This window comes from Grampus griseus (assembly GCF_964374135.1).
Source record: "Grampus griseus genome assembly, chromosome: 4".
In the NCBI taxonomy this organism is placed as follows: domain Eukaryota; kingdom Metazoa; phylum Chordata; class Mammalia; order Artiodactyla; family Delphinidae; genus Grampus; species Grampus griseus.
This window is the reverse complement of record NC_138997.1, coordinates 143,057,540-143,082,330: the sequence shown is the minus strand read 5'-3', so window position 1 is coordinate 143,082,330 and position 24,791 is coordinate 143,057,540. Positions and strand designations below refer to the sequence as shown.

The window sequence follows — 24,791 nt, the reverse complement described above, 5'->3', positions numbered from 1 at the left end:
GTATTGTAAATCAACTATACTTTAAAAAGAAAAAAGAAAGACACATTTCAAAGACTGAAAATCCTACAATGTTCTTTCACCATAGTGGAATTAAACTAAAAATCACATCAGGAACAGTAACAGCAAAAACTAGAAAATTCCCATATATTTGGAAATTAAGCATTGTACTTCTAAATAAGTCTTGAGTCAAAGAAAAAACCACAATAAAAATTAGAAAATATTTTTAGCTGGATGACAGTGAAAATAGATATATCAAAATATTTGAGATGCAGCTACATAAAGTCATGCTCAGAAAGAAAATTATAGCCTTAAATCCATATTAGAAAAGAAGACTGAAGAGCAATGATCTAAATACCATAACAAACAGTTGGAAAAAGAAAGAACAACATGCTGAGTTCAAAGAAAGTAGGAAGAAGAAAATGATAAAGAGAAGACATTAATATAATAGAAAATAAATGTATAATAAAGAGATTTAACAAAGACGTGATTGGTTCTTTGAATAAATTAATAAAATTTAAAAGTCCCTTGAAAGGCTGAATAAAAATGAAAAAAGGAAGGCACAGTTATCAATGCCAAGAAAGGCAAGGGAATATCATTTCAGACCCTATATTCGTTAAGATGATAAAAAGAGAATATATGAGCAACTTCATGTCAATTAATTTGGAAATATAGACAAAATGGACAAATTCACTGTAAAACACAGTAAACCAAAACTTATACAAGAAATAGGAGAAAATCTGAGCAGCCACATAGCTATTAGTCATATAGCTGTTTTGTGTGTTGTATCCCACACATAAAACCTCCAGGTTCAGCCAATTCACTGATGATTTCCTTCAAACATTTAAGGAAGAGACAAGACCACTCTTACGTAAATTCTTCCAGAGAATGAAAAAAAGAAGGAATACTTCCTAACTCAAAAACTTGACAAGGAAATTAAAAGAAAGGAAAATTATGGCCAGGCTGCTTGCATAAATTTAGATGCAAAATCTTAAACTAGCAGAAGAAAGCATGATCTAATCAATGGAAAATAGGAAAGAAAAGGAAACTCATATATGTTATGAAAATATAACATAAGAAGATAGAAAAGGCTTAATATATCAGTAATTACAAGAAATGTTCATTCACCAGTTAAGAGAAAGGGACTCATAGACTGAATATGCAAATTTCAATATAACGTACAAAAAGATACATAAAGGTTAAAATAAAAGCACAAGAAAAAAAAAATACAAGTATGCTCCAAGAGAAATCTTAACATTGATCAACATTTAATTTAAACCAAGAAAAAGTCATAAAGGACAAAGAAGATTACATTCTGTTGAAAATAAAACAAGAAGATACATACATCAAAAACATATAAACACCTAACAATTCAGTCTCAAACCTCTCAAGAAAAAACCTACAAGGGGCTTCCCTGGTGGCGCAGTGGTTGAGAGTCCGCCTGCCGATGCAGGGGACACAGGGTCGTGCCCTGGTCCGGTAAGATCCCACATGCTGCGAAGCGGCTGGGCCCGTGGGCCATGGCCGCTGAGCCTGCGCATCCAGAGCCTGCGCTCCTCAGCGGGAGAGGCCACAGCAGTGAGAGGTCCGTGTACCGCAAAAAAACCCAAAAACCAAACAAAACAAAACCACAGGGAGAAACAGATAGATCAACAATTGTAAAACTGGATATTCTAGCATACTCCTCTCAGAAACTTGTAGGTCAAACAAGTGAGCAAGCAAACAAAAAGAGAAATTTAAGACCTGAACAGAGCAATTAATAAGCTCAGGTTGTGAGACATACATAGAACTCCACGACCAATAAAGTAAGGATGCATACCTGGCCAAAAATGAAGCCTCATTAACTACCAAAGGACCCATATTACACAAATTATATTCTTAACTATACTACAATACACTAATAAATTAATAATAAAAGGAAAATAATTAGTATTTTATTTTTTTCGATTTTCTTCTTGATTTTTAAAATTGCTGCCCTTTATAAATGACTTTTTTGTGTAGTTAGAAAAATTTGGACTTGTTCTTTTTCCAGATTATTGAGTTGAATACTTATGTCATTTGTTTTTACTTTCCGTTTCCTGAAAAATGTATTTAAAGTACTAAATTTCCCTCTACTGCTTTTGTGTCCCACAAGTTTTCACATATTGTATTTTTTATTATCATTAATTTCCAAACATTTCTTAATTTCCTATGATTTTTTTTAACAGCAAGGGGCCTTTCCAAGACCAAATATGATCATGTGTCATTAACTGTTGAGTATGATTATCTCAACCTTGTAAACCTGAAACTCACAAAATGGAGGCAGATCCCCTACAAATCACCATAAGCTGAATAAATTCCATATGGATCAAACCTTTCGATTTAACAAATTAAATCACAAAGACAGAAAAATGCACTTGACTATTTATATGATTTGGGGATGGGAAATAGTATTTTAAAGATGATAACCAAAAAGAAGCAATAAAAGGACTAATAGATTTTATGGTATAAAATTTTAAATGTTTGAACATTAAAAAAAATTAACATAATTGAAGGCCAATTAAAAAACAGGGAGAAATGTTTATTTCATAATTGCTGAAGGGCTAATAACATTTATTACAGAAAGAGCTCCTGAAAAGTAATAAGAAAAAGAAATCCTGATATAAATGGGCAAATGATATGAACAGGCAATTCACAGAAGAAAAAGAAATGATCAATGAATAAATAAAAGTTCAGCTTCCATTAATAATTAAGCAAATGCAGGCTTCCCTGGTGGCACAGTGGTTAAGAATCCGCCTGCCAATGCAGGGGACATGGGTTCAAGCCCTGGTCCGGGAAGATCCCACATGCCGCAGAGCAACTAAGCCTGTGCACCACAACTACTGAGCCTGCGCTGTAGAGCCCTGAGCCACAGCTACTGAGCCCACGCGCCACAGCTACTGAAGCCTGTGCACCTAGAGCCTGTGCTCTGCAACAAGAGAAGCCACCACAACGAGAAGCCCATCGACACAACTAGAGAAAGCCCGCACGCAGCAACGAAGACCCAACACAGCCAAAAACAAAGAAAATAAATTCAAAAAAATAATTAAGAAAATGCAATTAAGTGAATTAATAAGAGAGTTTTTCACTTAGCAAGTTGGCAAACATTAAGCAAAACTGAAATATGTGCTGTTAGCACAGGTGCAGGTAAAAGGGCACTGTGATATACTTCTGGTGGGAGAGTACATTATTACAACCATTTTGGAAGGCATTTGGGAAACGGTTTAATTAGTGCGTATCTGTACAGTGAACTCCCATATAGCTATTTGACACTTTGTAGAAGAGTATTTACTGAAATGAAAATATGCTATCGAGGTCTCGGTAAACTTGCGTTTATGCCAGGTAGATAAGCAAGGGAGGCGGCTAGAACGGGCCATGTGGCGGATTAGAGTCGGAGACAGCAGTGTGGACTCATGTGTGGCTTCACACAGACACGGATGGCTACACACACAAACATTTATAGGCATGGGTACACACACAGGGCAGCGCACACACACATCTCTCCTTGCTCTGTCAGCTGAGAGGGCCTAGAAGCAAGGACACCCCCTAGCACCCAGATCTTGGCTTCTGATACCACCTCCAGTGAAAGCAACCAGGGCTCCTTGAGAAACGGCTGATTCTACGACTGTGGCAGGAAACACACAAGATGAGCCTGGAGCATCCTGTAGTGCCAGAGAGTAAGGAAGTGATAAACACACACACACACACTGAAGAGGTTAAGTCAAAGGGACACAGGAGCCAAGGGAAAGAGCTTCCACTGGCCAAAGCCGGAATATGTGAATAGCAAAATAAACAATGTCATGCTGGACTATAACCCAAAGGATAGAATAAATGTCCATGAGTTCATACGGATATAAATAAGTGACTGAATAAATACATAAATAAGGGAGAATAGACACACTGCCCACACAGAAGAATCCCACATAACTCACATAGATACTCGGTCCACAAGAGGACGGAGCCTAACTCCCAACTCCATAAGAGTGGGCTGCGGTTAGTGACTAGGGGGATAAAAGAGGAACTTTATAGTAGAGAAATCTGGCCAACACCACCTCGGCCAGGTGATCAAGGTCGACACCAACAGTGGTAGGTCATGTTGACAGTATGAACCTTTGTCGTGATCGAGGAGAAAGCACGCCACCTCTTTGGTCTCCCTTCCCGGAACCCGTATCCCGGGTCTAACCACGAGAGAAACATAGACAAACATCAGTTAAGAGCTATTCTACAACACACCTGACCAGCACTCCTCCAAACTGTCACGGTCATTGAAGACAAGCAAAGTCTGAGAACCTGTCACAGCCCAGAGGAGCTTAAGGGGACATGACGACTAAATGCAATATGGGATCCTGGAATAGAAAGTGGACATTATGGAAATACTGAGGAAATATGAATAATGTATGACTTTAGTTGATAATAATAATATATCAGCACTGGGTTCATTAACTGTAACGAATGTACTATATTAATCCAAGATTAATAATAGAGAGAACTAGGTGTGGGACATATGGGAACCTGTTGTACTATCTTTGCCATTTTTATGTAAATCTAAAACTGTTCTAAAATAAAAAGTTTATTTTGGGGGACTTCCCTGGTGGTCCAGTGGTAAACAATCTGCCTTCCAATGCAGGGGATGCAGGTTCCATCCCTGATCAGGGAACTAAGATCCCACATGCCTCGGGGCAACTAAGCCTGCGTGCCACAACTACTGAGCTCGCACGCCTCAACTAGAGAGAGAAAACCCACATGTCACAACTAGAGAGAAGCCCGAGTGCCGCAACGAAAGATCCCACATGCCTCAACGAACCGACGCCGCCAAAATAAATAAAAAGTTTATTTTAAAAATAGATAACACTACTCTAGTTTACAAAATAGCATATATAGTATGATTGGTTTCTTTAATCAAAACTGTAGACAAATATGTGGGGAAAAAACAAGAGGAACTCTAGTGGGCTTATGGCTATTTGGTTCTTGTTATTTTTAACATTTGGCAATTAAACTGTTTTCTAACCAATAGTAATTCTACAGAAAAATTAGGCCATTAAAAAAAAAAATCTCACCGTAAATACAAAAGAATCAGCAACTTTCCTACCAGTACTGAGATAGAAAATACAATAAAAGGACAGCATTCACAATAGCAAAAAACCCCCCAATACCTGACAGTGAGTTTAAGAAGAAATGTGCCAGCTCTTTATGAAGGAGGGGACCTCATGGGGTGCATGGAGAGCAGGCCACGCTCCTGAAGATGAGACACTGCACTGAAAAGACACTGAAAAGACGCCGAGTCCCCATGGCAAGTTTTATCATTAGAGTATCAGTGCGACTCTAAAGTGAGAACTTTATAAAGTGATTCTAAAGTCCATCCGAAAACAATCCACGTGAGAACAGTCCTGATGATGTTACGAAGGGTGAACAAATGGTAATGGCGGTCGTGTACGACAGGGAAAGCTCAGTACTGACACTGACGGAAGACACACAGGTGAGCAGAAGAAAACGAAAAGCCCCAAACAGGCCACAGTGTACATAGAAGTAGAGTCTATGATTTGGCATTTCAAATCTCTATTGGGTTGGAATTAATTAACTACTTGGACAATTATAAAGTTAAATGCCTACTTCATATCATACACAAAAATAAGCTAGAGACAAATGAAGGTATCAAGAAAATATGAGGATAAACATGTATACGTAACAGCACGGAAAGCCTAGAGGCAGGCCTGTAGCCCGTGGGCCCCGGTGCATGACAGAGGCCGGCCGTGGGTACAGCACAGACATGCCCACACATAGTGCTGGGGCGACTGACTTGCCCTGTTTGAAAAGATCAAATTAGCTCTTTGTTTTCATGTATCACAAAATCAAAAAATCCAAGTCCAGATGGATTTAAAAGCCTACACATGAAAAAAAAAAAGAGCAAATTTTAAATCAAGTTAAAGAAAACAAAGGAGAATATAAGTTTCCCAAATAGAAGAGTATTGATAAAAAGACACAAACAATATAAACCATAATAAGAAATAATGATAAAGTACTCTCCATCACAATTTGAAAATCCTGTATGATAAAAAGCATCATAAGTTAAGAGAAAATTAAAAATTATACACTGGGGAAATAAGGTGATATCCAGAATATACAAAGAACCTCTACTAGTCATTAAGAAAAAGAAGCTAATAGAAAACTGGGCAAAAGATACAAACAAATAATTTCTAAAAGTAGAAATTGGAAGGGCTAACTAAGAGAACCTTATTAGTCCTGTAAAATGCAAAAACAGATCACAAGACATCCCTTTCCACAGAAGAGACTGGCAAACACAAAGTCTGCGCACACTGAGGAGAGGCCAGGACAGAGGACACAGGTTCTGGGCGCAGCGCGGGGCTCAGCTGGGGGGCGGGGAGGGACGCAGGGCAGACTCGAACCCGCCGTCCAGCTCGTGGAAGCAGACTGACACTGGCCTCCAGCCAAAGCGAACTTCCTGGGGATCTGACACTGGCCCGAGAGCCAGGCCTGAGGGCGCGCCCAGACCTCGGACAGCACCTCGCAGCTGTGCTTTCCACTGGCCAGGCCTGTCTGCACCTCCCCCGCCCTTGAGGCAGGCAGAGAACTAGTGTGACTGCAGAGAGGGGACGAGAGGCTCACAGCGGGCGGCCATCGTGGGCAGGGCAGCCAGGCGGGAGCTGTCCTCTGCAGGCCCCACTCGAGCCAGGACTTACAGACATTTGTAAGGGCCTCTGAATTTCCTCGTGTCCGAAGGCTCTCATTTACAATGGCTTGTGCGCAACTCAGGAATGGTTCCCTCGGTTGAGTCATTATGAAATATACGTAACTTAAAATTTATCATTTTAATCATGTTAACTGCACACTTTACTGGCATTGAGTATATTCACAATGTTGTGAATCACTACTATGCATTTATTTATTTGGCTTTTTGTTTTTTGGCTGTGTTGGGTCTGTTGCTGTGCGTGGGCTTTCTCTAGCTGTGGTGAGCGGGGGCTACTATTCATTGCGGTCCGCGGGCTTCTCATTGCAGTGGATTCTCTTGTTGCGGAGCACGGGTTCTAGGTGTGCAGGCTTCAGTAGTTGTGGCACATGGGCTCAGTAGCTGTGGCTCACAGGCTCTAAAGTACAGGTTCAGTAGTTGTAGTGCATGGGCTTAGTTGCTCCACGGTATGTGGGATCTTCCCAGACCAGGGCTCGAACCCATGTCCTCTGCATTGGCATGCAGATTCTTAACCACTGCGCCACCAGGGAAGTCCACTACTATGTATTTATTTCCAGAACTTTTTTATCATCCCAAACTGAAACTCTGTACCCATATTTCCATTCATTTCTCACTATAATTAAAAATACTGTGAGGGGGAGGAACTGATTATTTCCACCTTTTTCTTACTATTGAGATATAATTCACATGCTGTAAAACGCATCCTTTTACAACGCACAATCCAGTGGTTTTTAGTATATTCACAATGCTCTGTCAACAATGAGTACTATCTAATTCCAGAATATCTTCATTAGTCAAAAAACAAACCCAACCCAATACCAGTAATCAGTCCTTCTCCATCCCTGTCACAGCCCAGCTGCTGGCCACCACTGCTCTGCTTTCTGTCTATACACTTGCCTGCTCTGGACATCTCATCTCATATAACGGACTCCTACACCATGTGCTCTTTTCTGACTGGCCTCTTTCATGCAGCATGCTTTCTAGGTTCATCCGTGTAGTAACGTGCATCAGTGCCTTGCTCCTTTTTATGGCTGAATAACAGTCCACCATGTGCGTGGACCACACTGTGGTTTCCATTCAGCTGTTGGTGGATATTTGGGTTGTTGCCAGCTTTCGGCTGTTGTGAATAGTGCTGTACGAACACTCAAGTACAAGTCTCTGGGTGGACATGTTTTCATTTCTCTTAGACATATGCCTAGGAGGGAATGGCAGGGTCATATGGTAACTTTACATTTGCTTTTTTTTTTTTTTTTTTGCGGTACACTGGTCTCTCACTGTTGTGGCCTCTCCCGCCGCGGAGCACAGGCTCCAGACGCACAGGCTCAGTGGCTATGGCTCACGGGCCCAGCCGCTCCGCGGCATGTGGGATCCTCCCGGACCGGGGCACGAACCTGTGTCCCCTGCATTGGCAGGCGGACGCTCAACCACTGCGCCACCAGGGAAGCCCTACATTTGCTTTTTTTGAGGAAGTGCCAGGCTGTTTTTCACAGTGGCTACAGCATTTTACCCACCAGCCATGTATAAGAATTGACGACTGGGGCTTCCCTGGTGGCGCAGTGGTTGAGAGTCTGCCTGCCAATTCAGGGGACAAGGGTTCGAGCCCTGGTCTGGGAAGATCCCACGTGCCGCGGAGCAACTGGGCCCGTGAGCCACAACTACTGAGCCTGCGCATCCGGAGCCTGTGCTCCGCAACGAGAGGCCGCAACAGTGAGAGGCCCGCGCACCGCGATGAAGAGTGGCCCCCACTCGCCGCAACTAGAGGAAGCCCGTGCACAGAAACGAAGACCCAATGTGGCCCAAAAAAAAAAAAAAAAAAAAAAAAAAATCCTGATTTCCTGTAACAAATTTGAAAAAAAAAAAGAATTGATGACTTTTATCCCGGAGAAAGCAAGAAGATCAGTCCTTGAGCTCTTTACTAAATTTTGCCCCAGAAAACACGCTCCTGGAGCCCTTAATGAGTGAGGCACGCTCTCCAGAGGGAGAGCTGATTGAGCAGCAGAGGCCCCTGCTGCCCTTGAGCCCAGCCGCGGGGTTACTACTGCCTCGTCAGACCACGTGAGCCGCGGCAGTCTCCTCTGTGGCCCGGGGAAGAGGCGAACCCTGATGGCAGATTATGGCCTTGGGTCATGGGTCAGGGCCGTGCACTCCTCAGCTTCCAGCCTGACTCCAAGCTCTGGCCAGAGGCGAGGCCTCACTGCCACCCCTTCCCCCCTCCCCCATGCAGCCTGCACCCCTCCGCCTGCTCACCCCCGTTTAGGTGAGGTGAGGGCCATTCAGGGGCTGCTAGGGCGACAGTGAATCAGACTGGCCCCCCTCAGATATGTGCACAAGGAGGGCACACGTGGTCCCACAGTGACCACTTGCTGAGCGTCCACCAAGCCCCCAGGCCTCCCTCTGGGCCTCGGTCCTGGAACTTCCCTCTTGGTATTTCCACGTGGATGCTGCAGAGACGGCTCAAGTTCCCCAGGTTCAAGACCAGACTCTTGTTTCCACCAGCCACACCGGCTTCTCACCTGCCCTTCACCCACCAAGTGCTCACCCTGGACTCACCGTCCCCCTCCCCACATCCCAGGTGTGGTCAGTTCCACACCTGCTGGCTCTGCCACCTCTACCGACTTCTCCCCGACACGAGCCCAGAAGACGAAACAGCCCCTCTGCCTTTCTCCCCCTCACAAGAGCCACAGTGAAATGTAAACGCTTCCTTGCTGAAAACCAATCGACAGGGTCCTAGTTAAAGATGGCACACTAGTCAGACATGTCTACCTGCTCCCTCCTGAGATTCCACTAAAATAGAGCAAAGGAGTTGAAAGGTATAAATCTACGAGAAAGAAGAGAATGGGAGAGGGGCTTTCAGCAGGCACAGCTGCATCTTAGGATGTGCACAAGGGGTGACAGCCCAGGGGGAGCTCTGGGCCCAGCGGAGCCCAGGAAGGCTCTGCAACTGGGACCATCCATCAGGTACAGCCCCAGGCAGGAGAGAGACAAGGGGCTGAAGGCAGGAGGGGGACAGATGGTCAGGCGCCCTCTCTCTGACTCACCACCCATCGCCCCCAGCCCCACACGGTCAACATGAGTCTAGCCGGGCATCTGCTCCCCCAGAGAGATGATGATGATGAGTAAAATGAACCAGAGAACTCTCTACAGAAACTGAAGGCCCTAGAAAAGTGACCTCTGTATTTGGGTGCTTGGGGGGTCCCCAGTGTGTTGTGCCCAGGAGCCTGGTCATTCTGAAGTGAGGCCCACAGGCCAACACTCCGCTCTTGAACAGAGAGCTCTGACCAACCCTTTCATGTCACTCTGAACTATGAACGGATGAGCGCGTCACCGAGGTCTGCCTGCCACTCCTCTGAAGCTGGTTCCACACGCGCTCCCACGACCCTCGTGTGACCGAACGGGGCAGCCCCTTAGTCTGGGTGCACGTGGATGACCCTGAAGAAGACACTTAGGTGCGTAAACCCCTCCTCAGGTTCCTCCGCACTTCTTCTCACCAAGGTCATCCCTACGGGTCTGCTTTGTGCTCACGATGCTAATTAAAGAAATTCGAGTCTGGCCATAAAAGTGCAAGTTTCTACAATTTAAAAAAAAAGCATCTAAGAAAGAAATGAAGGAGATGTTCCCTCTGTGCAGCTGTGGAGGAAGAAACAGCATTCATAGATCCGATTTGAAAAGACGCTAAATGGGGAATTTCACATGAATGTCCTTCCTGGTTTTCCAAGAAGTATGAAATCCGGCATGAATCCCTCAACAGCAGCAAACGTCCCTTTTCTCTCACGAATTTCCCCCTGGAAGTCTCGAAAGGCCCCCAGACTTCACAGTCTGCTGCTGGGTCCTGTGGGAATCATCTCAAAAGACTCCTGTCATTTTGATAGGTTGTTGCTTGATCATTTTTTTGCCCTGGGAATAATGCTAAAGTTGGCATGTCTGTGTTCCTAATTCGTATAAATACTTATAAATAAGACTTGGCTGTCAAATAAGAAAAGTGTTACTGGCAGTCTCTTCTTCCAATACACACAATATTGGTTAAATAAAAATCCACGGCCATCAGAGGATTATTTAACAAATCATTTGAGAGCCCATTTTTCACTTTAACATCTCCTTTATCAAGTATTAATTTATATGTGTGTGTGTGTGTGTGTGTGTGCGCGTGTGCGTGTGTGTGTGTGTGTGTATGTCTATTCTGGGACTTTGTTCTTAAATTGATCTATCCCATTTTGTATCCTATAATGATGTTTTAGTAACTGTGGCTTTAATAATAAATCTTAATATCTCGTAGGACTTGGCCTTCCTTATTGTTCCTCTTAAATTTTTTTTTCATGATTATTATGGATTATTTTTGCATCATAAACTACAGATTAATTTGTCTAGTTACTAAAAAATCCTACTGGTATTTCTGGCACATTTATTAGGACATTTCTACATCTATACATTAGTGTAAATAATATCTTTATAAAAATGAGATTCCCTATCTTCTTTTCTGTGTTTCTCTATTTTTAACTTCTTTTCATCTAGATTTTGCACACTTTTGCTTAAGTTTACCATAGGTATTATGTCTTTCTCTTTGCATGCTTTTTACCATTATAGTTTCTAACTCGTTGTTGTTTATATTTGGGAAGCAATTTCTGTAGGTCCACTTGTACCTGGTCTTCTTGCGGATCCTAGGACCAACCTTTTCTTTCAGTTTGTTCTCTTAGCTTCCCAGGCAGGCCATCCCACCATTGCCCCAAATGGTCCTTTTGCCTCTTCCTTTCCGGCTGTCACGCTTCTCCTCTGTCACACCAACCAGAGCGACCGTGGAGAGTGGTGGTGAACCGCTCATCTGGGTCCTGGGTCTCGCAGGGCTGCTCTGGGGCTCGTGCCTGGCTTGCTGTGCTTTGTTGGCTTGGGGTGGGTGACAGTCATCAGCCGGGGGGGCCTAGAGGGGCCACGTGGTCTGACTGCATCTCGGAGAGATAAGGTGGAGGAAGCTGGAGGTGGATGTGGAGCAGGGCCGTCAGGAAGCTGTGTGGGCAGTAACGAGGCCTGAGCTGAGGTCGCAGACTTAAGAGGCCCAGTAAGTGGACCACGGGCCTGGCTGGAACAGGGTGTTGGGAGGGAGGAAGGGGAGAGTCAGGACGGCCCCTGCGGGGACTGGGCCCCGGTGCCGAGCTCTCTCCAGACATGTCTGAAGTGTCCTGGGACAGCCAGGGAAACCGCCGCTGAGACCCAGAGTCGCTGGCCTGGAGCTCAGGACAGAGGTGCTGTGAGGACACGCCACTGTTTTCCAAGGTCTCCACGCTCCCTGTGCCGTCAGCCACCTTCCTTCCCCACCTTCTCCTCGCTCCCGAGAGCCCAGTGCCACCTCACCTCCTCAAGGAAGGCTTCCTGACTGTGCGGCACCCTGGACTTCGCCCGTATGGCCTCTAGACCATCACAACGAAATTTTCGGCTGCATTGTGCAATGTCCTCTGCAGGCTCTGTGGGCATGGCTGCCGTCTTCTCGCAGCTGTATCAACGCGTGATTGACATTCAGTTATTTGCTGAGCGGGCAACTGGATGATCATCCCAGGAGCTGGGCGTCCTTATTCCCAGTAGCCAAGGGCACAGGTGGACTTGCAGCCCAGATGGAACCAGGGGAGGGAAAAGGGCCCTGGATAAAGCCTTGGGAATCCCTTCACTGGGAGCAGAAGGTGCAGGCCCCACCGCCCATGTCTCCTCTCTTATCCCTGTGGGAGGGCGGCCTGGCTAACCGGCAAGTTGGCCAGGTGGCTCCAGCTCGGACGCGTTCGGGTCTGTCCTCCCATGTGGGGAGCCCTGCCCTTGCGGGGCAACTTCTGCCGTGTGGACTTGGGTTCAGTTTAGGGACCAGTCCATCTGACCACGGTGCAAGCTGTGCTTTCCCATCGGCTGCATCAGAATAAAGCTGGCAGTGTTTGGATTTCATTCCCTGGACATCCTTCTCAGTGGGGTTTCTCCCTAAATCCCTGCACTGTCTTGTGTCCTGAGGGACCGGACTCCGCAGATGGCTCTGGTGCCCTCTGGCATCACAGGTTAGGCCAGCAGGGGCACCGGCAGGTGGGAAGGTGAGAAGGAGGCGCCGAGTGTTCCTGCCCCTCACCTGGCTGCTGCTGCCCTGACAGCGTCTGTGACCTCATGTGACCTCCGGGCTCTGTCACCAGCTGCCCGGGGCCCTGCCAGCGCTCACCAGGCTCCGGGACTGCCTTTCTCCAAGCACTCCTGGCTGCTCGCCCAGCCACACCTCTGCAAATGGCCCCTCTTGAAATTGAAATCCTGGTGGAGGCTCTGACTATCACAGCTCTAGACGTAGGAGGCTGAGAAAGAGGTGTGGGGCACGGACTCCCTGAAACCCTAAGGGTTAAGAACCACGGCCCTAGAACCCACCCCGCTGGCTGTGGATCGTGCTGCTAAGGCGGCGACCCTGTGACCTCTGGCAAGTTTAACAACCTCTGTGTCAGTTTATCCAAAACGTGGGGAATAACATTGTCACAGGCATTAAGTGAGATGTGCCTGAAACAACACAAGGCATATAGTAAGAATCAGCAAGAATTCGTGTTTTGTGGTTTTTTTTACCGTGAAAGGGATAGAAAGCAGAGAAGAAAGAGGGAGAGAAACCTCCTGGGCACAGGCAGTCAGAACAAAGTGCAGATTCTGCTGCTTTTCCTTCTGAATCTCTATTACAGCTCCAAAGTAAGGTACTCATTGCATTACGTGTATTGAAGTCCTTTACAATTTGAGAAAACTCTCCAGGCGATTTTGTCCCAGTTTTTCCACCCTGAGGGGTGTAGTGAGACTCTGTCGCCCAAATGCTGAGACTCAGCTGTGCTGATCAGAGCTGCCCGGGGGACAGAGGCTGGGGGTGGCCCTATCCGAGCCACACAGCTCTCGGCACCTCGGCGGGGAATCAGCCACATGGCTATGGTCACCGGGCAGGCCAGGACTCTCTCCTCTTTGACAAGAAGAATAGTAATAACTCCGTCCCACTGAAGGTGGTGGCTCTTCGTCAACAGGCGTTGGCGATTTTGCTTTGTCTATTAACCTGTGCATGTCACTACTGTCCTGTCTGGGAGAATATGTAACCTTAGGAAGCTCTGAGAGGTGATAAAACACTAAACTGTTGTAAAATTGCCAGCACTTGTAGGAATATTGGTAGGAATTAAATGTGCCAGAGATCTGATCTTTTTTTTTACATAGTTTTTTTAATAGTATTTTTAAATTAATTTATTTATTTTTGGTTGCGTTAGGTCTTCGTTGCTGTGCGCGGGCTTTCTCTAGTTGCATCGAGCAGGGGCTACTCATCGTTGTGGTGCATGGGCTTCTCACTGCGGTGGCTTCTCTTGTTGCAGAGCACGGGCTCTAGGCACACGGGCTTCAGTAGTTGTGGCGTGTGGGCTTAGTTGCTCTGAGGCATGTGGGATCTTCCTGGACCAGGGATGGAACCCGTGTCCCCTGCATTGGCAGGCGGATTCTTAACCACTGCACCCAGGGAAGTCCCTGATCAACTTTTTAATAGAAGAATCCGAAAGATTAAACAATACCACTAAGGAGAAAGTGACTGGATAAGAAAAAACAAAACAAAACCTCTGAAGCAGAGCTAATCAAGAGAAGAGTCCTTTGTTATAGTTAATCATTATGGCAGAACTTTCTTATGGAAGCACTGCACAGGATCTAGGAAAAAAATAATAATCTGTGGTCATCAAATGTTTAACAATGCGTGTATCTTGAAATCAGTGCCATAAATTGTATCCTAAAAGAGCAATAATCCAAATGATACAACATGACATCCTAATTATGTATGGTGGCTCAGTGGTTAAGAATCTGCCTGCCAGTGCAGGGGACATGGGTTCGATCCCTGGTCTGGGAAGATCCCACAGGCTGCGGAGCAACAAAGCCTGCACGCCACAACTACCGAAGCCCGTGTGCCTAGAGCCTGTGCTCTGCAACAAGAGAAGCACTGCAATGAGAAGCCCACGCACCGCAGCGGAGTAAGCCCCGCTCACAGCAACTAGAGAAAGTCCGCGTGCAGCAATGAAGACCCAATGCAGCCAAAAATATGTAAATAAAACAAATAAATTTATAAAAAAATAAAATAAACCTCATTTGAAAATAAGTTTCCCTTCTGGGAAATGCAGTAAGACTTTTCAGTGGAGGAATGAATGAAATGTAAATTCTATTTCTCTCTTTAGTTCTGTCAATTTTTGCTTCAAGTATTGTGAAGTTCTCTTATTAGATACATTCAAATTTAGGACTGCTGTGTCTTCTTGATGAGTCAGTCTTTCATCGTTATGAAATGTTTTTATTTCTGGTCACACTCTTTGTTTTGCAGTGTTAGCATCCCATCTTGGTATTTGATTTTCATTTACCCCATTTGCATTTTGTTCTGTCTCTCTTTCATTGAATTCTTTTGGGTGAATCGCATATTTTTTAATATCCCATTTTATTGCCTCCATTGATTTTTTTAAAAATTTACTTTACTTTAAAATTTATTTTATTTATTTGGTTGCATCAGGTCTTAGTTGCAAGAGGCGGGGTCCTTAGTTGCAGCATGTGTGCTCCTTAGTTGCAGCAAGCGGGCTCCTTAGTTGCGGTATATGAACTCTTAGTTGCGGCATGCATGTGGGATCTAGTTCCCTGAGCAGGGATGGAACCCAGGCCCCCTGCACTGGGAGCATGGAGTCCACTGAGCCACCAGGGAAGCCCCTACCTCCACTGATTTTTTTAAGTTATACTTCTTTTGGTATTGTTTTAGAGGCTGCCCTAGAAATTACGGTATGCATCTTTAAGTCATCATAGTCTACCTTTAAATAATATTGTAATACTTCACAGTGTAAGAACCTGAAAATAGTATAATTCCACTTACTCCCTTTCCTACCCTTTGTACTTTTTAATGCCTTATATTTTAGATCTATGTTACAAACTTTTTAAAAATCTTAGTCTTTTCAAGAATTCAAACTATATATAAATTATACATAGAACTATATAAAATATATATAAAATAAACTATGTAAAATAAAGATGAAAATGTTTTTTATATTTATCCTGGTATTGACCCATTCTGGTGTTCTTCATTCCTTCCTGAAGATCCAGTTTCATGAGGTATCATTTCTCTTGAGCCTGAAGAACTTCTAGTAGCATTTCTAGTAGAGCAGGTCTACTAAGACACATTCTTTCAGATTTTGTAAATCTTAAATTGTCTCTATTTTGCCTTAATTTTTGAGAGATAATTGTCTGGATCTAAAAATCTAGATTGAATGTTTCTTTCAGCACGGTAAGGATGTTTGTTCCATCGTCTTCTGGTCTCTGCCGTTTCTGTAAAAAGTCAGCTGTATTTTGTGTTGTTCTTTGTATATAATGTCTTCTTCCCTCCGGTGGCTTTCAAGGTTCTCTTTAGAATTCTGTCACACTAGCCCATGTGCAAGTAGGGTTTAGATGGTCTCTTCTTATCCCCTCTATGGCAGATTCCTCCTCCTCCTGCCACTCCACCAGGGATGAGAGAAGCCAGGGGTTTCTTCTTTTCTGTGAAGGGCTCATCACTTTCTGGAGCTCTGTAACTCAGCTGTATCCTCAGATTTCTGGTAAGTTTAGAAAAACTAATTTTGTAGTTTATTTATCTTGGTTTGATTGTTAGGGTTAGAGCAATAGTCTTATGATTTTTTATATGTTAACTAGAAATTCATCCTTTAATTTTCTCATAAATTACAACTTAAAAAAACTAAACTAGCTATGTTTCAGGACATATAATCCAGTACTACATCACTGAGTTGTACAAGGCTTCATTAATCTCTGGGTAAGCAGGTTAGTGTTGAAGAGAATTATGTGAGTGCTCTGTGTACTCTAGGCTGACTTTTGGTGACCACCTGAGAGGGTCTCTGCCTGGAAGGCCAAGAACAGCTTTGGAGGGGAGCTCTTTTGGGTTGCCACTAACGGTGATGAAAAGTCTCCTTGGGACCTTGTGGTTTAGGGTCCTGGGTCACACTGCCACATGATAGTGAAACCAAGTTCATAGGCCACATGCCCTTGAACGTTAGCACGACCTCCCCTACACCTTCCTCCTGATGCACTCAGATAGGATGTGGTATTTAAGCTCATTTTTAAGAGAGACATACCCAAACACTGACAACACAAATGGTTGCACCTTTGCTGTACAGTAAGGACAGGCTAGGCTATGCTCAGAGGCTTACAAACACAAGGGCTTATTTCTTGTTCATGCAACATGTCCAACACAGGTCAGCTGAGGCTCTGCTCCATGTCATCTGCATTCTGTGATTCAGGAGCAGAGTCTAGCCTACATCTGGAACAATGATGCTTGTCATGGCAGAGGAAGAAGAAAATACGGATAACCATGTGTTGGCTCTTAAAATTTCTACCCATTGGTGACAAATGTCATTTCTGTTCACATGTCATTGGTAGCAAGTCACATGGCCAAGCCTGAGTCAACGGGCAAGGAAGTACACTCTTCCTCTAGGGAGGGATAGCAAATATGCTTGAATAATAATACATTCCACCACACTCCGCCCTTCTGACCACACATACTGGCTTTCCTCCCCCTTGACAAGAGTGACGATTCCAAGTTCCATCTGATAGGGCGTCAGGATTTTGTGATCATCTTTATATCAGGTCTTGACGGGGCTCCTCTTGATCTGGAGGCCAAGGTCAAGTCTACCTTTCACTCCACACATGTGCTATGCAACGGTGGGGCAGGGACAGGACGCCCACAATAAGCACTCCCATGTGGAAAGGGGAAGAGTGGGAGACACATGGGCGTCATTGGTCCACAGCAACTCTGAATTCTCACTGGGTAGGTGCTGAAGGGGCCCTTCTCACAAAGGACCCTTGCTCAGTCCCTTGCTCACCATGGCCATTTGCTCCACTCCTGGGACTTCTTTTTCCATTATCTTTCTTGGCTGCATGTAAGAGGGCACTGAAGGATTTTCTTTCCTTGGGGGAACGAGCGTATTTCCCGGACTGCTTCTTGGCTGTAGAATACGTGGGGCCCAGGTTTGCAATCACAGTCTCCTTTGGCCCAGACTGGAGGTTCTTTGGTAAGTACAGTGCTCAGAAACACAGTAAGTCCTGTTTAACTCCAGTCAGCTCCACGTGCCAACAGACATTCCCACAATTCGCTTAGAGATGCATCCTCTCTCCAGACTCCACCGCAGGTGCCTGGAGCTTATCAGGAACTTGGGGGAAAGCTAGCATTAGTCTCTTCGTTCAGCGCTGTGTTGTCTAACTATAAGGATTTATGGGTGCCACCTTCTTTCAGAGATGTTAACAGTAGGCATCAAAGCCATACCTTTCATTTGTGAAAGGCAGTGTTTTAACTGGCCTTCGTTGTTCAAAGCCCTCTTCAGATTCATCTTTTACTGGTTGGAGATGAGAATCATTTCTATATTCAAATATGTAAAACTCCAATTTTCTGTAATCTTCTTATTTCTTTTCATTCCTACTTGTACACTGGCCAGTTCTTTTCTGAGTTTTTTCTTATGGTACCTTGTCACATGCAGACAACAGCAACCAAAGCATGTTCTAGCATTCTGCTGGCCCACTCTGCCCCAAACCTCAGCTCATTAGGGTATTAGTTGCTTCACAAGTTATCACAGGTGACAGTCTTGCCAAATGTCATACCACTTACCAAGTGCCATCCTCCAGCCTCCAATAAACATCTCACTGCCTGCCACCTGGCCCCAAAGCCAGTGCCACGCGTTTCAGGATTCATTACAGCAGCCTCTTAGTCCTGGCACCCAGTCCTGTAGATGCTATGATAGGTCAAGTTATACTGCCATAATAAATCACTCTGAAACCTTACTGCCTGCAGCAAGAATACTTTCTCTTCTTCACCGCCTTTCCGTCACATTCTGGTCCACCATTTATAATGCAGGAGGATCGAGCAGCCTCTGTCAATTTTGCCAAAATAGAGACAAAAGAGATCAAGAGGAACCGTGTGCAGTTGCTTAAGGCCCCAGCTTAGGCATGACCCTTGTCACTTTTGCTTATGTTTTGTTAGCCAGAACAAGTCACACGCCCAAGTCTGACATCTAACAGGTAGGGAAGCACCATCTTCCCCCAGAGAAGGAGAGAGGCCCACAAGACTATCTACCACACCTGCCTTACGAGAGAATATCTCAGAAAAGCACTCAAGAAAAGCCTTAAGCAGAAGAAAAACTAATATATTCTGCAGTGAAAAATTATTTTTTAAGTTTCAGTCTGAAAATGTTGAGTTGAACGTACAACCAATAAGAAATGCTTTTTTATTTGCCCTGTAGAACTTTTAGGAAACCACCTAATCAGGCACATGTGTGGTGATTACTGTGAAGGAAGCCACCTCCGTGCAGAATGGTTGTGTCTTCCGAGCTCAGGTGAAAACACTGGAGCTGGAGGAGGCAGCTCTGACCCGGCTCAGACGTGCACCCGTGGGCAGGGCCCCGCTCTCTGGGTCAGACTTTCATCAGTCACATCATAGCTTTACAGATGATCTCCAAGACCTCTTCCAAGTCTCCATTTTTATACATGATCTACATATTCTTGAAGGTTTTTTTAAGAAAATTGTTATTCTTTGAAAATGTTACTAAATATTTCAGAGTACATCTAATTGCCTTTTTGCTTTTTGTGTTTCAAACAATAAGGCATTTACATGAAATAAACATTTTTAAGAGTGCATTTGCTGCTGTTTCACCATGTGCTATTCTAGTCCTCTGTTTGGAACATAAAAATCATTTCCAAAGCAACTGATTATAGTATAAGTCACAAGTGTTGGATTACTACTGCTGGTAGGAAATTAGAAGCGACCACCATGCAAATACTAGAAGCTTCTTATTTTTGAAGTTCTCCCCAAAACCACCACAAGATAAAAAAATGCAGGAAAGACATATACAATATCCAAGGCAGAAATGAACTTCCCAAGCTGGCTTTGTGAGTGATCAGCCTAACACGAATCTGAAGAGAATTATTTTCTGCCTGGACTCTATACCTTTCCCGACAATCAGTTGTGCGTGTTTGTGTGGATCTATTTCTGGTTCTCTTTTCTGTGCCATTGGTCTATGTGTCTGTTCCTCTGCCAACACCACAGTCTCTTGATTACTCTGCATTTTCTTCTAAAGATTTTCTTGATGTGGACCATTTTTAAAATCTTTATTGAATTTGTTGCAATATTGCTTCTGTTTTATGTTTTGGATTTTTGGCCCTGAGGCATGTAAGATCTTAGCTCCCCAACCAGGGATCGAACCTGCACCCCCTGCATTGGAAGGCGAAGTCTTAACCACTGCACCGCCAGCGAAGTTCCCAATTGCTGTGTACTAAGTCTTAATATCAGGTTTGATTCCTCCCACTTTCTTCTTTGTCAAGATTGTTTTAGGTATTCTAGGGCCTGTGCCTTTTCATTTAAATTTTAGAATGAGCTTGTCTATGTCTACAGAATTTGCTTGGGCTTTAATAGGGACTGCATTAAACTCATGGATCAATTTAGGGAGAAGTGACATATTTACTACGTTGTGTCTGCCATTCCACGAACACAGTATGCCACTCCATTTATCAGATCTTCTTTGATTCCTTTCATCAGCATTTTGTAGTTTTAGACATACAGATACTATACATATTTTGTTAACTGAATACTTAAGTATTCCATTATCTTTGGAGTGAATGTAAATGGTACTGCATTTTTTATTTCGATTTCTGCATGTTTGTTGTTAGTTTATAGAAATGCAATTCGCTTTTGTGTATTGATACTGTGTCTTGCAACCTTGCTAAACTCACTTATTAGTTTTAGGAGTTAAAAAATGTTTTTTCTTATACATACTTTGAGACTTTCTATATAGACAATCATATCATCTATAAATAGAGGCAGTGTTATTTCTTCCTTTCCAATTTATACACCATTTATTTCTCTTCCTGGCCTTATTTAGTGGGCAGAACTTCAATATTCAATATTAATAAGTTGTTACTGATCTTAGGGGGAAAGCATTTAGCCTTTTACCATTAAATATGCTGTTAGCTGTAGGTTTTTTGCTGATGTTCTTTATCAAGTTGGGGTTGCTCCCCTTTATTTCTAAATTCCTGAGAATTTTTATCATGAATGGGCGTTGGATTTTGTCAAATGCTTTGTCTAGTAGGTCAATTGATAAAATCATATTATTTTTATTCTTTAGCTTGACTACATGGTGGACTACACTGATTTTTGAGTGTTAAACCAGCCTTGCGTACCTGGAATAAATCCTACTTGGACATGGCGTATAATTATACCCATACAACATTTTAAGATGTTGTTGGATTTCGTTTGCTAATATTTTGCTGAGGGTTTTTACATCTAAATTTGGGAGTGATATTGGTCTGCATGGGATTGTGTTTTATTTTGTTTTTAGTCTTTGTCTGGTTTTGGTATCAGGGTAATACTGGCTTCACAGTATGATTGGGAAGTGTTCCTTCTTCTATTTTCTGGAAGAGGTTGTATACAACTGGTGTTAATTCTTTAAATTTTGGTAAAATACTCCATGGAAGGCATCTGGCCCTGCAGATTTCCTTCTCAGGAGATTTTAAACTAAACATTCAATTTCTTTAACGTTTATAGGACTATTCAGGTTATCTATTTCATCATAGTTGGGTTTTGATACTTTGTGGTTTTCAAGAAATTGATCCATTTCTTCTAAATTGTTGAATTTTTGAGCATAAAGTTGTTCATAGTGTTCCCTTATTATCCTTCTGATGTCTGCAGAATCTGTACTAATATCCTCTGTTCTATTCCTGATATTGGTGCTTTGTGTCTTCTCTATTTTTATTTTTTTCAGTCTTGCTAGAGTTTATTAATTTTATTGATTTTTTTTGAAGAACCAACTTTTGTTTCATTGATTTTTGCTATTGCTTTCTCTTTTCAATTTCATAGGTTTCTGCTCTTATCTTTACTATTTCCTTCCTTCTTCCTCCTTAATCATCTTTTTCAGGTTTCTTGAGACAGAAAGTTTGATGATTTATCTGAGATCTTTCCTCATTCCCTCTTGGCACTGCTTTAGTTGCATCCTTTGCCTGATACTTTGACAAAAATATTTTTCTGTAACACTTGGTCAGCAACAGCCAGAGTAGCTTTGGGCCCATTGAACAAAAAACACGCTTAGTGATCTATGTACAAGCACTCACCTTGAATCACAGATAGATTCTTTCACACTGTCAAGGAGAATATCTATAGCACCCTTCCACCAAAGCATTAAGATGGCAACAAAGCTCATATGTGAAACAAATAAGCAAAATACTCTTCCTTCCTAGGTAGAAACAATCTTCTAAGACTTTCCACTCCTCGGGAGAGAGGGCAGGGGTATTATTAAATCTATCACATGCCTTAAAAATTCTATGTTATCTTACATCCTAACTGGACAGGAACTGAAACAGAAGAGAGACCATCTTCTGGTAGGAAGTACGCAGAGAAAGCTGGGGTGAGCAAAACACCCAGGTGCACTTGTGTAAAGGTGTAGAGGAGGGAAAGAGACAAAGACAGAGAATAAGAAGAGATGCTCAACATTGGCAGTCATCAGGGAAGTGCAAATCAAACAACAAAGCTGCCACTTCACACCCACTGGGATGGCTAGAATCAAAACGACACAGGATAAAAAGTATTGGCAAGAAGGGGGAGAAACTGGAAACCCATACACTGCTTGTGGGGTGTAAAATGGAGTAGTTATTTTGGAAACTGTTCCGGCAATTCCTCAAAAAATTCAATATAGTTGCCACTGTTGTGACGTGAATTGTACATTTTAAAATGGTTAAGATGGTAAATTTTATGTTATGTTATTTTACCACAATTTTAAAAAGTTAAACATAGAATTACCATATGACCCAAAAATCTTCTCCTAGGTATCTACCCCAGAGAAATGAAACCATATTTCCACACAAAGACTTGTACATGAATGTTCACAGCGGTATTATTCATAACAGCCAAAAGGTGGAAACAACCCAAATACCCATTAACTGATGAATGGATAAATAAATGGAATATTATTTTTTGTTTATACTGAAATACACAGAATACATTATTCCATGCAATGCAATATTATTTGGCCATGAAAAGGAATGAAGTATTGATACATGCTACAGCATGGATGAACCTTGAAAACATTATGTTCAGTGAAAGAAGACAGTCACAAAAGGCCATATGCTGTATGATCCCATTAATGTGAAATGCCCAGAACAGACAAATGTATAGAGACAAAATAGATTAGTAGTTTCCGGGCGGGAGGGAAGGCTGGGGAATGATAGCTACTGGGTGTGGGGTTTCTCTTTAGGGTAATGGAAATGTTCTGGAATTAGACAGTGATGATGGTTGCAAAACCTTGTGAATGTACTAAAACCCACTGAATTGTACACTTTGAAAGGCTGAATTTTATGGTCTGTGAATTATATCTCAGTTTTAAGAAGAATAAACAGTGCGTACCAAGGAGAAAGGAGGAGCCGCGGGAGCAGCTGGGAGTGGCTCCCTGGGAGCGGCGGGCGGGGCGAAAGCACCGGGGCCTGGTGGCACCGCGTCAACCCAAGCTGAGAGCTGCTGAGCTGGGGGGCGGGCAGGGAGGGGCGGGCAGGGTCTGAGCCTGCTCTTGCTGGCTTTGGACCTCGGGACCAACTGCACCCTGAAGAAAGGCATTCATGGCCTTAGATGGGAGGAGTTCCAGGCTTCAAACCGAAAGAAGAAAAGCCTAAGTAGGCAAAATGAAAGTTTACTCAAAAAAGCAAGGATGAGGCGGCAGTGAGAAAGCATAGCATTGTGTAGACTTGTTTTGTACCCAAACAGCAAGTGAGGGCTTCAGTGGGGCTGAAGATACGACTGCCACTCAGGTTGCCAGGCACTGGGCTTTGTCTTGAGTGACACTCATCTGGAGGGCGTGCGTGCCTTTCACGTTTGATTTTTCCATATTTCTATTATATTCTTTTGCAATGGACTTCCTTTCTAGTGGTGAAGTATTACCATTTCTTTCATAATTAGGAAACTCTTGGCATCCTTGTTACCTACTCTTCTTTTCAAAGAGATTAACTACTAGAGAAAAGTATAATTTCTTTCTTATGAAAATAGGTTTGGAACAACTTCAGGCTTTTAAAATCGTGTCAGCATTCCTGCGGATCTGATACTATTATGAGCTCATATATCTTACCACTGTGAAGTCAGGGTGGAAAATACATCATCTCTTTCAGATTCCTGGAATAACTTCAAAAGTTCTGGATCCCCAGATAAGTGTGCAAGAATGCGCAATTCAATCTGTGAAAAGTCTGTTAGATAGAGCTCTGCATTAATTCAGAATCTAGGAACAATGCCCCTCATTGTTGCTACCCACCCCCAGGGGACCCTCAATCTTCCCTCCCCACTGAGGAATCAAGGTCAACGTGCCCACCTCTCATATGCCAGGGTCCTTAGGCCTCGGGTCTATTGGCCATCCCTGGGTCTAAAAGTCCCGAGACCTCTTCTGCAAGACTGCCCATGCCTCCAGGGTGGGCTGTATTGATTCATCAGTTCATTGGAACATCAGAATTTAAAAGGCCTGCTGTGCGCCAGGCTGTGTGCTTGGGGTATGCTAGTGAACAAAACGGGCAACAATCCCTTCCTGCGTAGAACTTACACTTGAGGGGAGGGAGGCAATTCGAATTACTCAGCGTGTTAGAAGGTGAGAGATGAAGTGGCACAGATCCATCAAGAGAAGGAGCTTCTGGAGTCAGTGTGTGTAGAGGGAGCTGCTGTAAAGTGTCATCAAGAAAGTGACCTTCCAGCAGAGGTATGAGGTGGAGGAGGGAGCGGGACCTCATCTGGGGAGGGGGGTCCATGCAGGCCCGAGGTGGAGCTGGCTGGTTGCTGGGGGACAGCACAGGGACCAGCAGGACTGCAGCAAGGGAGCAGGGCAAAGCACCACGGGTGATGGGGACAGAGAGGAGAAAGGGGGGCAGACTGAGCGGGACCAGGCAGAGGAACTTGGGATCTAGTCATGGTAAAGTGAAGGGACCCAGGAAGCAGAGCTGCTCTCACTGTGCATAAGAAATCTTTGCTTCATATAAATATTTGCCAGGACTTATTTTAAAGAATGAGTTCTGTAAGCACCTTTGGATTATTCAATTT

General features: G+C 43.7%; 1 protein-coding gene across 1 annotated transcript in view; it reads right to left on the bottom strand.

Annotated features, from left to right (window-relative positions):
- The window catches only part of POLN (DNA polymerase nu), a 171,136-nt gene that overhangs the window by 35,056 nt on the left and 111,289 nt on the right, over window positions 1-24,791 (bottom strand). Inside the window, exon 19 of the mRNA XM_082652839.1 lies at window positions 23,839-23,953. Coding sequence (XP_082508965.1) covers window positions 23,839-23,953 — 115 coding nt within the window. The remainder of the gene's footprint in view (window positions 1-23,838; window positions 23,954-24,791) is intronic.